The sequence below is a fragment of the Heptranchias perlo genome, chromosome 1 (assembly GCF_035084215.1).
Source record: "Heptranchias perlo isolate sHepPer1 chromosome 1, sHepPer1.hap1, whole genome shotgun sequence".
Lineage (NCBI taxonomy): Eukaryota > Metazoa > Chordata > Chondrichthyes > Hexanchiformes > Hexanchidae > Heptranchias > Heptranchias perlo.
The window spans coordinates 127,504,530-127,518,896 of NC_090325.1; the positions used below are offsets into that span (position 1 = coordinate 127,504,530).

At 41.7% G+C, this 14,367-nt stretch overlaps 1 protein-coding gene across 1 annotated transcript in view; it reads right to left on the reverse strand.

The window, feature by feature from the left end:
• The window catches only part of LOC137326017 (ankyrin-2-like), a 418,648-nt gene that overhangs the window by 38,952 nt on the left and 365,329 nt on the right, over positions 1 to 14,367 (reverse strand). The window contains exon 41 of the mRNA XM_067990953.1: positions 9,356 to 9,377. Coding sequence (XP_067847054.1) covers positions 9,356 to 9,377 — 22 coding nt within the window. The remainder of the gene's footprint in view (positions 1 to 9,355; positions 9,378 to 14,367) is intronic.

Genomic DNA, 14,367 nt, shown 5'->3' on the forward strand with positions numbered 1-14,367 from the left:
CAATGAATATCATATTATCTGAACCAGCTACAAACCGGTATTTCAACAAGAAGAATCTCAACCTAAATGCACAGAGTAAAGAAAAAGCTATTTAAATGAAGTAAGATCCTTTCCTTGGAACATCCTAGTTGTTCTGACAACTAAACAAAAAACACTTTCGCAAATAAACAATCAAATTAATAAAAATGGACAAACCAAAGAGGATCTACTAATAGAGATCAAAAATGTAACCAGTTGGTGAATTCAGAAAAAAATAATGTGGTGGATATAGCAAAATGAAAATTTTGCAACACTCACACAAACACACAGAACGCTTAAGCCAAGTTATTTCCATGCAAAACTATAGTTCTGACAGCACCAGGCATGCAGCCTTATGTAAGCACTGAATAACAAAGACTATTCTTAATGTTATGCGACATTGTGGTGAAGTACAGTGGTTATTGATGCAGGATATTTAAAAGCAGGACATACAATTCCTAAAAATACATTTTTGTGGAAACTTGAAAAAATCCAGCATAAACTAGCCTCCACTTTTAAAGGAGAGAAAATTTGAAAGATTGATTAGTTTGAAAGTTAATGTGATTTATGAATAATTTTATTTTGGGCTGGATTTTGCTGCAAAAATAATGGTGGGGCTAACAGCGCTCACCGTTATTTATGTGCAAATCAGACAGTAACTTCCGGCGACTGTACATGCGCAGTTAAACATGGAAATCCAGAAGTTGCTGCCTGAGATACTCTGCTCCTCCAAAAGCTGGTGAAAACAGCATCTCGTGGCTGGCTCCCCATTCAAATGTGTTGAACGGTGTGAAGTTCCTGTACTTACCTCATAGATACAGACTAAACTTGTCAAAAAAAGTTAGGGCTTGTCCATTCCAGTGTAAGTACCCTTTTAACGGTGTGGTAAGTCTTAATTACTACCAAATAACCTCTTTGGCACTGAAAATTAACTTTAACAAGTGCGGAGTCTCATTCCTTCAGGTATTAATTATTGTTGGGCATTTAAAACAAAATTTAAATAAAACATTTTATCTTACTTTTTCTTTCTGTCTCTTTTATCTCTCTCTCTTAATCCGATCTTTCTTTCCCTCTGTTTATTTTGCTTACTGTCCCTGATTTGTCATTGAATTCACTATTCTAACTTACACTTCCTGGTTCACGCTGTTCATTAACGATTCTTAAATCTCATTCGTTAAGGAGATACACAGCTGCTTGCCCTGTTCACACAGGTCCCAAATGTCCCGTAGAGGGCGCTGTGCCATTTGGCTGTCTCAATTTCCCGTGCAAAACCCCAAAGAAAGTCTATGGGCAGGTGCAAGTCTAATGAATAGCTGGTGCCATTGAATTATTGAATTGTAATTCAATATAAGCTGATAATTTTATCTTTCCATGTTCAAAATAAGTGAGCTACATAGTGACAACATCTTACATTACTTATTATTTGATGGGCAGTGTATTTCATTTTCTCAATGTTACATCACACAAAAAAATAAATACCCACCATGCAATATAGCACACTCCTCTGAGCTGTGTAACTAACCTGACTTAATTTATATTCATCTATCTGCGATATACACTCAAAGGAATACATGAAGGTGATGCTGCAGAATGAAAAAATATCTTTTGAAAAAGTATATTTTATATACTTATAGTATCGAGACAGTTTAGTGCAAGGAAAAAACCCTCATGATAAAGAATCAGTATATGAAACACTCCTGTTTGTAGAAAAGCCTGTTTATAGCTATATATCATTAAAATCGGCATGTCCTGTCATCTTTCCATTCAAGTGTGCTATGTTAATGGTCCCAATGGGGTTTTCAATGATAATTGTATGTACTTTTGTTACATCTGATGATGCCTACCCTGTCAATTTTAAAATTGCATTTTCCTTTTAATGTGACTGTGATGCTGGAAAACGTTAAAGAGGTCCTTTAAGTTTGCATGCAGTTGCAGGCACTGTCCACTGGATCGTACTGTGCACATTTTCAGAGATAGGAACATAGGAACAAGAGTAGGCCATTCAGCCCCTCGAGCCTGTTTTGCCATTCGATGAGATCATGGCTGATCTATGTCCTAACTCCATCCACCCGCCTTGGCTCCATATCCCTTAATACCCTTGGCTAGCAAAAATCTGTCGATCTCCGATTTAAAATGATTAATTGAGCTAGCATCTACTCCTTTTTGTGGGAGAGAGTTCCACACTTCACCACCCTATGCGTGAAGAAGTGTTTCCTAACTTCTCTCCTGAATGGCCTGCCTCTGATTTTAAGGTTACGTCCCCTTGTCCTTGACTCCCCCACCAGTGGAAAAAAATTCTCTCTATCTACCCTATCAATTCCTTTCAAAATTCTAAAAACCTCAATCAAATCACCCCTTAACCTTCTATATTCCGGGGAACACAAGTCTAGTTTATTTAATCTCTCCCTTGGAGCCCGGATAACATTCTGGTGAATCTGAACTGCATTCCTTCCAAGGCCAATATATCCTTTCTAAGGTGGAGTGCCCAGAACTGTACACTGTATTCCAGATGTGGTCTAACCAGAGCTTTGTATAGCTGTAACAAAACTTCTTCCCCTTTATATTCTAGCCCTCTAGTTATAAAGGCTAACATTCCATTAGTCTTTTTGATTATTTTCTGTACCTGACTACCACATTTTGGTGATCTGTGTACATGGACCACTAAATCTCTTTGGACCTCCGCTGTTCCTAGATTTTCACTTTCGGCGATGGCAGAAAATGGCTGGCAGCATATTAGCCACTCATTATAAACCCAGCCCGATTTTCCTCTCCAATAGAAAAGAAAATCTTGTGCGCTGTATAATGGGCAGCTCACCCACTACCGCCAGCTTTCCACCACCAGCAAAAGTGAAAATCAGCCCCACTGTCTTTCAAGATTTTTAGACACTCGGGGTAATTTTTTAACTTTGACCTGAAATGGGTGCGATGTCAGTGGTGCGTTCACAGTGCCCGCCCAAAGCCACTGTCGGGAGGCCCGAAACATTTTCAGGTTCAAGCCTCATTTGAATTTATCCGGTGAGGTGCGGGAGCCAAATGGGTGCTCCGCTGCAGGTTGCTGGTTTTGGGAGGCCGAAGGTCATCTGGCTTCTACACGTAGCCGCCTGGTAGGTTGGGCCTATTGAGGAGATGTGAGTCGATCCTGAGGTGGGGCAAGAAGGAGCACTTCTGCTCCTTTGGGCCCCACTGAAATTCCCTGAAACAATTTCCCAAGCCATTTTTGAAATGACTCAACGCCTGGTACAACTGGGCCTAGCATGCACGACAGACACTCAGCCCATTTGTACATGAAAATGGCCGTCGGGATCCTACCACGGACCCTGATTTGCATTTTTTAAACAGCCTCATGCCTATTTTTTGTGAAAGTACTGAACACCCAATTAAGGCCTGTATGAAAATAGAATCAGGCAGAACTGTTCGTCAAAGAGGTGCCCAAGGTGTCCACTCAATTTTCCTCTGCCGATTGCCCATTTTTCAGTAGAGGAGTAGGCAAGAGGCAGTTGAAAGTCACCCCCTCTGTCATGTTGATTGCTGTTCATGCAAGTCTTACTTTAAATTTTATGGTTTGCTTTTACAGATGTTTACATTTTAATTTCCCTTTTTAGGCTTTTGCTATCTTTTGGTTTTCTGCTACCCCTCAAAGTTAAAGTAAAACTGAGCTCCTGCCTGCCTGCTCTTGCTCCTCTCCTCTACCCCCACTGCTGGGTCTCTAGGCACTGTCTCTCCAAAATGACTGCATTATATATAAAATGTATTTTTGACAGTGCCCCTTCTTGTATATGTTAGCTCTGCTGTGACCCGACACTCCCTCCTAGTTGCACCTAGGGCCTCTTACTATGGCTGCCTTGATGGATGTTTTACCCCATCCCTCACTCGCCTGACTATGATTGAGGTGGCCCCCCAGCTCCTGCTGCAGTTGTCTTGTTCCATTTTCCCCCACGCTCTCCTGTATCGTTGGCTTGACTTAGAGCAGCTGCCTTGGTCAATATCTGGGCACACACATTCTTCTGTACTGCTCAGTGCAGCAGCCATGAGCTCAACTCAAAAAGTGACTGAGTGGGAGTCCTATTCAAACAAGTAGGTCAATTAAATTATGGAAGAGAATGGCATTTGATATCCATTTCAAGTCTAGAGCTCTTTTGACTCCTCAAGAAGAGGTAATAAATGAGTAAGTGCAACTTTTAATTATCAAAGTCACTGGATTGACTTTTCTACCCATTGTGAAATTTGTATATTTAGTTTAATCGAAAGAGAATACATTGTAATTGCAAGCCAGGGTGGTCAGCACTTTGAATTACATTAGTTACTGTGACAGAAACTCGGCTCACAGGTGGTGACACCTTACCCCTTCGCTAAAGCCTCCCCACCTAACTATACTTTCCACCACCTGACACATCCTAACCACAGTGGTGGCGATGTGGTCCATATCACCAAATCACACCTAGACTCTCCTCCTACACTGGTACTTTCTCCTTCGAGCACCTCACCTTGTTCCACGTCTACTGTCTCTCCTTTAAAATCCCCCTTTTCTATCGGCCCCCAAGCCCCACCTTGGGTTTCTTCATGAGAAGCCTCCCTTCCTTCCTCCCTCAGCCCCTACACTGAGAAACTCCTCAACATCTCCATCTCAACTTACTGAACACCCATTTAAGGCCTGCATGAAAATAATATCAGGCAGAACAGTTCGTCAAAGGTGTCCAAGGCTGTCCATCTGATTTTCCTCTGCTGGTTGCCCATAGGCGCATATCCTCCGATTTCACTGCCCTCCTATCATTTCTAAACCTTTCCTTACATATAAACTCTCCTACTAATATTCACAGGCTGGTGATCTTGGACCACTTCCTTGTATCCCTCACCATCCACATCTCCCTATCCCTCTCTAACCCCACTTCCAGCTGCAGCTGCCACTGGAATAAACTCTCTACCAAGTCACTTACAGCTACACTTTCTAACTCCTAACTGCCTACCCTTTGGCCCTCCATTATCCATGATACTTCTGCACCTATCAATCTGCTCAACCATTCCCTCTCCTCCCCCTTTGATGCCCTTGTCCACAGTAAAAGCTTTACTTTCTCCTATCCTAGTCATTTCCCCTGGTATGGCCCCCACCTTCACTCCCTCAAGTCCAAGGGCACAGACTTGAGTGCATTTGGCTCATAATTGGTTTAGCCATTCATCACCAGATCTGCTGGATGACATTCATCCCCACTATCCTCTGCCAAAACTGTTCACTATGCCAGGATCATCCTGGAGAGCAAAGATAACCCCCGGCTTCTTTTCTCCACTATGAAAAATCTCCTTAAATGCCTGTTCTCTGCTCTTTACACCCTCACCTCCAACAAGTGTGAGGAACTCATACTCTGTGTTACAAAGATCAAGACCATCTATTCAGCTGCAACTGCTGCTCACCCTCTTCCCTTTGCCCACTAAGCTAAACCTCCCCACAGGTTCCGCCTGCCCTAGCCCTGAACCTGCGTCTTTCTCTAGTTTCTCTTCAATCTCCCCTCATGTCCATTCGAATCTCATCTTGTCCATGAGACCTACTTTCTGCTCCTTTAACTCCATTCCTGAGGCCACCTCAATCTTTGGAATTCTCTACCCCAGAGGGCTGTGGATGCTCAGTCGTTGAGTATATTCAAGACTGAGATCGATAGATTTTTGGAGTCTAAGGGAATCAAGGGCAGGAAAGTGGAGTTGAGATTGAAGATCAGCCATGATATTGCTGAATGGCAGGGCAGGCTCGAGGGGCCATATGGCCTACTCCTACTCCTATTTCTTATGTTCTTAAACTGCTGACCAGACCCTGCCCTCAGGAATTCCCTCTCTGCTTCTCCACCTCCCTCTCCTCCTTTAAGGCCCTCCTGAAAACCCATCTCCTTCCCCTCCTAATATATCTCCTGCTTATGTCTGATCGTGCCTCTGTGAAGTGCCTTGCAACATTTTTCTACTTAAAGGGTACTATACAAATGCAAGTTGTAGTTAAAAAAGGATTATTTTCCACAAAATGATTAATTATTTAAATTTACTAAACTTTCCATGTATTTTTCTCCTTGGGAAGCAGTCAGTGATTGCAACTTATAATTTTATTAATTATAATTTAGTGTATTCATTTGGAGCAATGCTAATCATCCAAAAGTGCTGTCTGTACTCTTGTACAGACAGCACTTTTATTGATTCATATTTAATTTGGGGTGAAAGGTCATATGACAACATGTTTTCATTTTAGCCATATTCAAATTCAGTTATCTTTTTGGCACATACAACGTAGAATCTTAAAGCACAGGAGGAGACCATTCAGCCCATCGTGCCTGTGCTGGGTCTTTGAAAGAGCTATCCAATTAGTCCCACTCTCCTGCTTTTTCCTCATAGCCCTGCAAATTTTTGCTTTTCAAGTATACATCCAATTCCCTTCTGAGAGTTACTACTGAATCTACTTGCACCACCCTTTCAGGCAGTGTATTTCAGATCATAACAACTCATTGCATAAAAAAGATTCTCCTCATTTCCCCTCTGGTTCTTTTACCAATTATCTTAAATCTGTGTCCTGTGGTTACCGATCCTCCTGCCAGTGGAAACAGTTTCTCCTTAATTACTCTAACAAAACCCTTCATAATTTTGAACACCTCTATTAAATCTCCCCTTAATCTTCTCTGTTCTAAGGAGAACAATCCCAGCTTCTCTAATCTCTTCACATAACTGAAGTCTCTCATCCCCGGCACCATTCTAGTAAATCTCCTCTGCACCCTCTCCAAGCCCTTGACATCCTTCCTAAAATGTGGTGCTCAGAATTGGACACAATACTCCAGCTGAGGCCTAACCAGTGATTTATAGAGGTATAGTATAATCTCCTTGCTTTTGTACTCTATGCCTCTATTTATAAAGCCAAAGATCCCATATGCAGGGCAACTGCAGGGAATGGGGGGAACTTTGAGATGTTGTTTTCATTCAAATTCAGTTATCTTATTGTCACTCTTTTACAACCTTGATATAGAAGCAGTAGCAGTGGGTTCAGTAATTCCTAAAATACAATTGAACCCATTCCTGGCAAAGAACTGCGGAATGGTAGCTATATTTTTAGGTTTTTGTAATCCCAGAGCTCTTTCCAATCTCGTTATTTCCTTTTCCTCTTCCATGATGGATTCCAATAACCCAATATTTCTGTCTTATTATGCTCTGAGATTGGGACTTTCCTTCCATCAATCTAACCATAAATTTCCCCAGTCTAGCCTCATTCCTCAATCTCTGCTGCCACCTGCAAGATTTTCCCAAGACTTCACAGGTACTAGATACAACTCTTCCCTACAACTTGAATTGATTTAAAAGTATTTCCATCTACTCTCAAATCCACCTCCAGCTAAAAAAAATATTGCCGGCTGCTACTAACTGGGCCATAATTAATTTAATAATGCTCATACTTTTATGCCACTGCAACTGTGTTTGTGTTTGTTCCTCTTATTTCATTAATACATTTAAATCAAATCTTGTTCAATTGAGCCTGCAGTCTATTTATTTCAATATTAATTTTTCAAAAAATCATTTTATTTCTTCCTTTGGATAAAATATCCCCTGCTATTATTTAATTAATAATTTTATACACACACATTAGCTTAAACATTCAATGCCACTGCCATCACATGACCACTCTTTTCATTTAATTAATAAATATTAAGTTATAATATTTTGTACATAAAAAGTACCCACTGTTTTTATTTCGTTGTTAATAATGTTTTGGAACAAGGCACAGATCCTCTAACTTTCTGTCAACAAAGTGATGAGAGAGTTACTGGTAGTAATATTAAATAGGAAGGGAAACCGATTAAGTCCTCTGCAAGATTTACAATAAATATTATTTAAACCATGTCCTTGCCAGAATTTTCATAAAAACACATTGATGAGAAGGTCCAATATTTATTGAAAATAAATTCTTTTAAACTCAATCTGCTATTGCTGTCTTTTGTACTATTTACTGTAAGAGCTTAAGCAGCAACTGAGTGCAGGATTACTTTGCTTCCAAGCAAATTATATCTGATACTAGGGCCTTTAAAGGGCTCAGAAAGTTGTTGGTACATCATGAAATGTTTAATTAGAACAGTTAACAGATTATTGTTTCCAAATATGAGAATAGGTCTAGTCACTAAATCTGAGCACTTTCTATACACTGTAAAGCTATACACTGATGTTATATTTATGCTACATTGCTATTGTCAAAGGCATCCCTATCTTTGGTGCTAGCACTGTAATATAAATGAGGTGGTACTAGTGTCTTTAGCAGCACAGAGACCTCATGAAATGGCTTTTCCCTACACTGCCGAAGGTGCAATACCACACAGGCAAACATGAATAGCTGGTAGAGGCACAGGAGACTATTTTTTCAGGCCATAGGTGGGCAAAGCTTTCCACTCAGCTAATGCATACCAATATTGTGGTTTTGGCATCGATAGCTTTTCCCTGACATTGGAGACGTTTCGCAACTAGAAACTGCGATCGCAGTTTTAAACAACTACATGTGTGTGATCTTACGCATGGGCAGTTATTTCTTCATTGCTGCCGGTACCTGAATTCTGTCCCACAGTGTGACAAGGGCAGGTTCCAGAGTATTGGCAGCCTCACACAATGTGGAACCACTTTTGTGCATGTGGTTCTCCATATGAGTGAACTATTAAATTAAAACTATTACTACTATCATACACTTAATAGAACAGTTATCTATCAAAATAAATGGGGGAAACTGTTTTTGTAGAAACATTAAGTGCTCCAGCACATAAATGTGTTAAATTCCACCCTCTCAAATGCCAATAATGTGTTCTAAAATGCAACAAAACTAACCCCAGCAATGCCCACAAAATAGAATATTGCATAAGATGGTGTTGGGTATTATTGTTTTGCTTTCATGTTCAATTTTTTATATATGAGAAACCAAACTGTACTTCACCACAGTAGCTGCCATCCTGATGTTGGAACACTTGTTTGAATATAATGGAACTAAATGTCAAGTGAGACATGGAGCAGGCATGTCCTCTGCTCATCAAAGAGCATGAAACATGAAAAATAAGAGAAACATGAAAAACTGAAAGAATTTCGTAATGAGCGCAACAGGCACAGCAGGACTATAAGGGATGTCAAAGGAAAGTGGATGCTTAGATGATACACTGATTATTTAGTTATTAATGCTCTGTATAAGCACAGTACAATATTAGTGTTTTTTCAATTAAACAGTTGTTAAACGTAATTACTGTTATCTCTACAAGCATTAGTAACAGGTTGTTAAATTATTTTAAAGATTTCATACTCTCATGCTGATCTTAATACTTTTTGTTTTACAGATAGAAAATATTCTTACATTTATCTTGTATTCCAGTCACCTGTGAAATAATAAAGGTACAAAATAAGTACATGATGTACTGCATCAATTAGAGCTGGTTATAAGGTTTCTATGGTGGCTAGGATGACTTACTGACAACAGAATGGCAGGACATTAATTCATGGTCACAAACCCCATACTTCTGAGTTCTCTAGCTCAGCCACACATCAATGGGGAAGCACTGAATGGAGGTCAAGTGCTTCCTCAGAGGGAGAGATCCAAAAATGTGGAGGGAGAGTCATCGTTGGGATACTTTGCGCACCTCACCTAGTGGCTCCTGGCTACTATCATTGACAGAAGCTCAAAGAAAGAAAGTATTCATTCCTCTTATCACCAAAAAAAAAGATTTTTATTGTACCCTAATGTTTTCAGCTACAGATATTATACCTTAATCTGCACATATAAAATAACATTTTTTTCAATCTAATATCAACAGAAGAAAAATACACGTATCTTATTTACTACATTTAAAAAAAATCTTAGCAGCCAGTGACGGCAAACTAATAGCTGTCATTAAAAGAATACACATCTTGCAAATATTAATACAAGGCCGGGAAATATTCCATTTTGTGTTATCTTGTATCACAATGGTACTGTCTAGTAATCCCCCTATTTTATAGTTACTATGGTGTGTAACGAATGAGATTAAGAGGACGGAAGGGTGTTGAGTACCTGGGAATTATGAATAAAATGTTTGCCTTTGCCCCTTCCTCCTCCCTCCCTTCCACCACTGGAACCCTCATTCACACCTTTGTACCTCAAAGTAGCCCATGGAGAGTCATTCTGTGCACTTCACCTAGTGGCTCATGGCTACTACTTCTCCAAGGCTCAATTTCTCCAATGCTGTATTTCCTTGCATTTCCAGTTCCACCCTACACAAGTTCCAAATTATCTAGAAATCTATAGCTTACTCTTGCACCTTATTCCTCACAGAGTCCTGATCACCTCCATCCTCGACTACCTCCACTAATCCTAGTACATTGACTTTAAAATACTTACCTTTATTTTCATGGCCTTGTTCTTTCCTATTGCTGCAAACTTCTTCAACCCTTAGCCCCACCATCTGCTCCCCTAACTGCATATCCTCTCCCTTTCAGTTATCATGCCCCTGTCTTCTGGAATTCTCTAAAAGTTACCGCCACGCTACCTCTCTCATCACCTTCAAAAATCTTGTTAAAACCAGTTCTCTGACCGTGCCTTGTCATCTTCCATAATTTTCCTCGCATTCCTTGTGCAACTCTCCCCATTCAAAGTGCCATGGGACATCGTAAGTGAAGGGCACTTTATAAATGTGTGAGGGTGAAGCAACATATGGCACATTAGGGTAAATTTAGTGTGGCCATACTCATGGCACGCAGCCTCACTAGACACAAATGTGGGTCAGAGATAGATCCATATAACACCAAAGCTCTGATTCTCTGATCCACTCTCGTGTTTAGCGAGGCTGTACGCCAAAAGTGCAGTCTTGCTGAATTTGCCCGATTGGGTACAAGTTTGGGCTCCCTACCTACAAAGGATATTCAAACATTAGGGAGGGTTCAATGAAAAGAATTATTCTAGGACTTCAAAAATTATGAAGGGAAACTCACAGAGCTCAACTTGTTTTCATTGAAGAAAAGAAGATTGAGGTGAAGCATGAACCAAGTCCTGGTAAAATATTGAACGTGTAAATGTAAGCAGACTTTGATTTAGACCAGAGGACATAGGTTCAAAATTAGCAAGCCTCAAGGAAGACTAGAGATTAGAAGACACTTTTTCACTCTACAGAACAGCGAACATGTAGAACGCACTCACAGCAAAAGCATTTGAGAAGGAATTGATAAATTCTTTCATAGAGGAGATGTTTGGGAATAAGATTGGAGGTCATAAAGATAAGTGTGCACTGAGATGATTAAGTACCCCATAGGATATCATGATTTTCTACTGCTTGGTCCAGGAGGGGAGTGAGGAATGTTGCCTGGGAGGATAGACAGTCAGGAGATAGCAGAGATGTGAGGATGGATGAATATTTGAATTTTTGCTTAACTACCATTGATAATCAGAAAGTACTTACGCAGAACATTCCCACGCAAGGTTAAATGGGTGAAGTAGGGTTAATAAACTGACCAATTTGTAGAATGTTATCACTCGCATGCCACTTTGAACTGAGACAATAAGAGTCAATTGACTCCTCCCAGACTCGTGCACCTGGAATTTCTGTGGGGGTTCTCCGGATCTCCTGCTGTAACTTCAGCAGAAGATTGGCAGAAACAGCGTAAATGACCATTTAGGCCATTTTTCTGGGGTTTCCACCGAAGTTGCGGCAGGAGATCAGGAACCCCGCGACAATTCTACCCTTTTATGTCACAATGGTCCCATTCCTTTGAGAACAGCAGGAAGGCATAGTAGCAGGCTTGATTGGCAGCTCTTCTGGCCATTGCTGGGAGGTCAGTTGATAAGGTCTTTTGACAGAGAGGCCAGTAAGATCCAGGCATATCTCCTTTAAGGAGAAAGCCAGCCCAGGCTTAGATAGCTGGCCAGATTCTAAAGAAAAAAGACTTTCCAAGAAAAGTAGATGCTTTTTAGCTCACAAGTCTGGTGTAGTTTTATTCGGGTTGATTTTCATTTTGGGCACATCGGGCAGGTGGCGGGCATGCAATTGCGCTACTCGCCCTATGCTCTCGGTGAGAGGTACGAGCTGTTTTGATGGCCAGACCTTATCTGCATATTATCGGTGAGCTGAGAGCCCTAAACCAGCACTCACAGGCAGCTCTCCTTTGGGGGAGATGGTGGGGAGGAGGGGAAGGAAATCCGGTGCCTTCTTTGTGGAACCAAGCTGGAAGTTTAGAGTTAAAGGCGGGGGAGGAAAAAAAGGGGGGAGAGTCACGGATGGACTGGCAGTGGGTCGTAAGAGTTTTAAGGGGTCAGCAGGAGCATTCATGCTCCACTTGGTCCCACAGAAGCAGTGCCACAGATCATTTGCTACGTTTTCTGAGTGAACTTCAGCAGTCTGTCTAAATACCCCTGGTTAAGACGCTTTACACTAGTACCAATGGGTCGAGTGTGCGTGGCGCATGCTCCACCCATTGGTACCTCAAAATTGGATCGGGGCCCTACAAATGGTGTAGGGCTTTGATTTGAATATTACAAGTAGGCTCCTGCCTGAAACAGGCAGGTACTCTGCCAGCTGTTTCTACCACAGGTCGGAAATGGCAGTTGGTGGATCGGGAGTGAGATTGGGGTGGTAGGATCAGCACTGCAATTTTCAGTGTGCTACCGGCCATTAAGATGAAGCAATTCAAACATTCTAAATTCCACACTGTGGTAAAGTTGCTTTGCTTTTTTTGGGTGTGTGGGAGTCATTTAAAACTGCAACCCATATGATCACATTCAAAAGGCATAGCAATTCCTTAAATAAACTATCAGTAACAAATCCTTTTCCAGTAACTCCCTTAGAATTGTGGTTGAGCCTGAGCTCAGCTTCCTCCCCTTCTGAAGGCTGATAATTGATGGCTCTTCTGGTGTATTTTTGCCATAATTCCACTGTGAATGTAGAGCAAGGGTGACACATTTGGTCGGCACCTGGATTTGGCAGGTCCCAGCCTTCCATGGAGTTTTGGTGGGGTCTTATAATGGCAGAGCCTCTGCTCACCCCGAACGAGATGAGCATGGTAAGCGAGGTCTTGGCCGGGGGTGGGGTGGGGGGGGGACTATTTTTAACCCGTTTGCAGAGGGGACCTAGGAGGTACTTTTGGCAGCTTCCTTGAGGGTGGTGGGGGGAGGCACCACACTCTCCTAGAACATATGAACAGCTATATTTTTCAGCCTCCTGGGGCGGACGGGTGCCTGAAATGCACTGCTAGTGATGCGAGCATTTCACTGGAATATTTAAATTGGGTGACATACCCTTGACCCAGCAGGGTCAGTGCCAGAAGTTATGGGCGGGCTAACCTTGGGGTGCTGGGACTGTGGACATTTGGCCCCCTGATTAGTATCAAGACCACTTTCTTTCACCATTGAAACATCGTCCAGCTCTGTATCTACCTCTTCCCCATAGCTGCCAAAATATTATCCATGCCTTTATCACCTCGAGGCTTGATTTCTCCAATGGTCTCCTTGCTGGCTTCCTCACTTCCTACTACACAAATTACAACTCATGCAGAATGTCACTGTCCACTTTCACCCCGCACTAAGGCTTATATCACCCATGTCCACACCAAGTTATATGAGCTCTCCGTGTCCCAGAGAATTGACTTTAAGAGCCTTGGCTTTAAACCTCTCAATGGCCATGCCTCACAGCACCTCAGTGATTTCCTCCAGCTGTATGTCTTTGAGTGCATCGTCCACTCCCTCCACACTGGCATATCCCTCATACTCGACTTTTCCAGCTCACCTATGGCCACCAGTATGCTCCCTGACCACTGGAACTCCTTCCTCCAACATCTTCGCCTTTTCACCTCTCACTGCCTGAAAAAGCCTCTTTTCAATCGTGCTTTCGACCCTCAATCCCTCCTTCTGCCCTCCTTCTCCGTGTTCAGTCTTTGTTCATCACCTTGTAAAGTGCTCTGTATGTGAAGAATGCTACAGAACTGTAAGTTGTTGCTGTAAGTACCTATCAGTGATAGCATGCACCAGTAGACTTACTTGCCTCTTTAGGATTGAACATGTCTATCCAATGATTAGCTGAATTATACAGATCAGGAAGGTTCCAGGGTTGATTTCTACATCTGTGCTGAGTTACCTGATTCTCAGCCAGAGCAGTAGTACTATAATTGGCCTTGGGCTAGGGAGTAAAAATTCGGCAAGGCTTCCAGATCCTGATTGCTATTCAGTGATCCCTGTTGTAAGTGGAAGTGTGGGTGTTAGGCAAAGAAAGGATTTGGGTTGGCTGTATTGTGGTTGAACATTTGCCAATAATCATATGAAGGATTACAACTGAATAATGGTCATTTGATTGAGATATTGAAGGGTGACTAATGCATGTGGAATTATACCCCAGCAGAACGTCAATG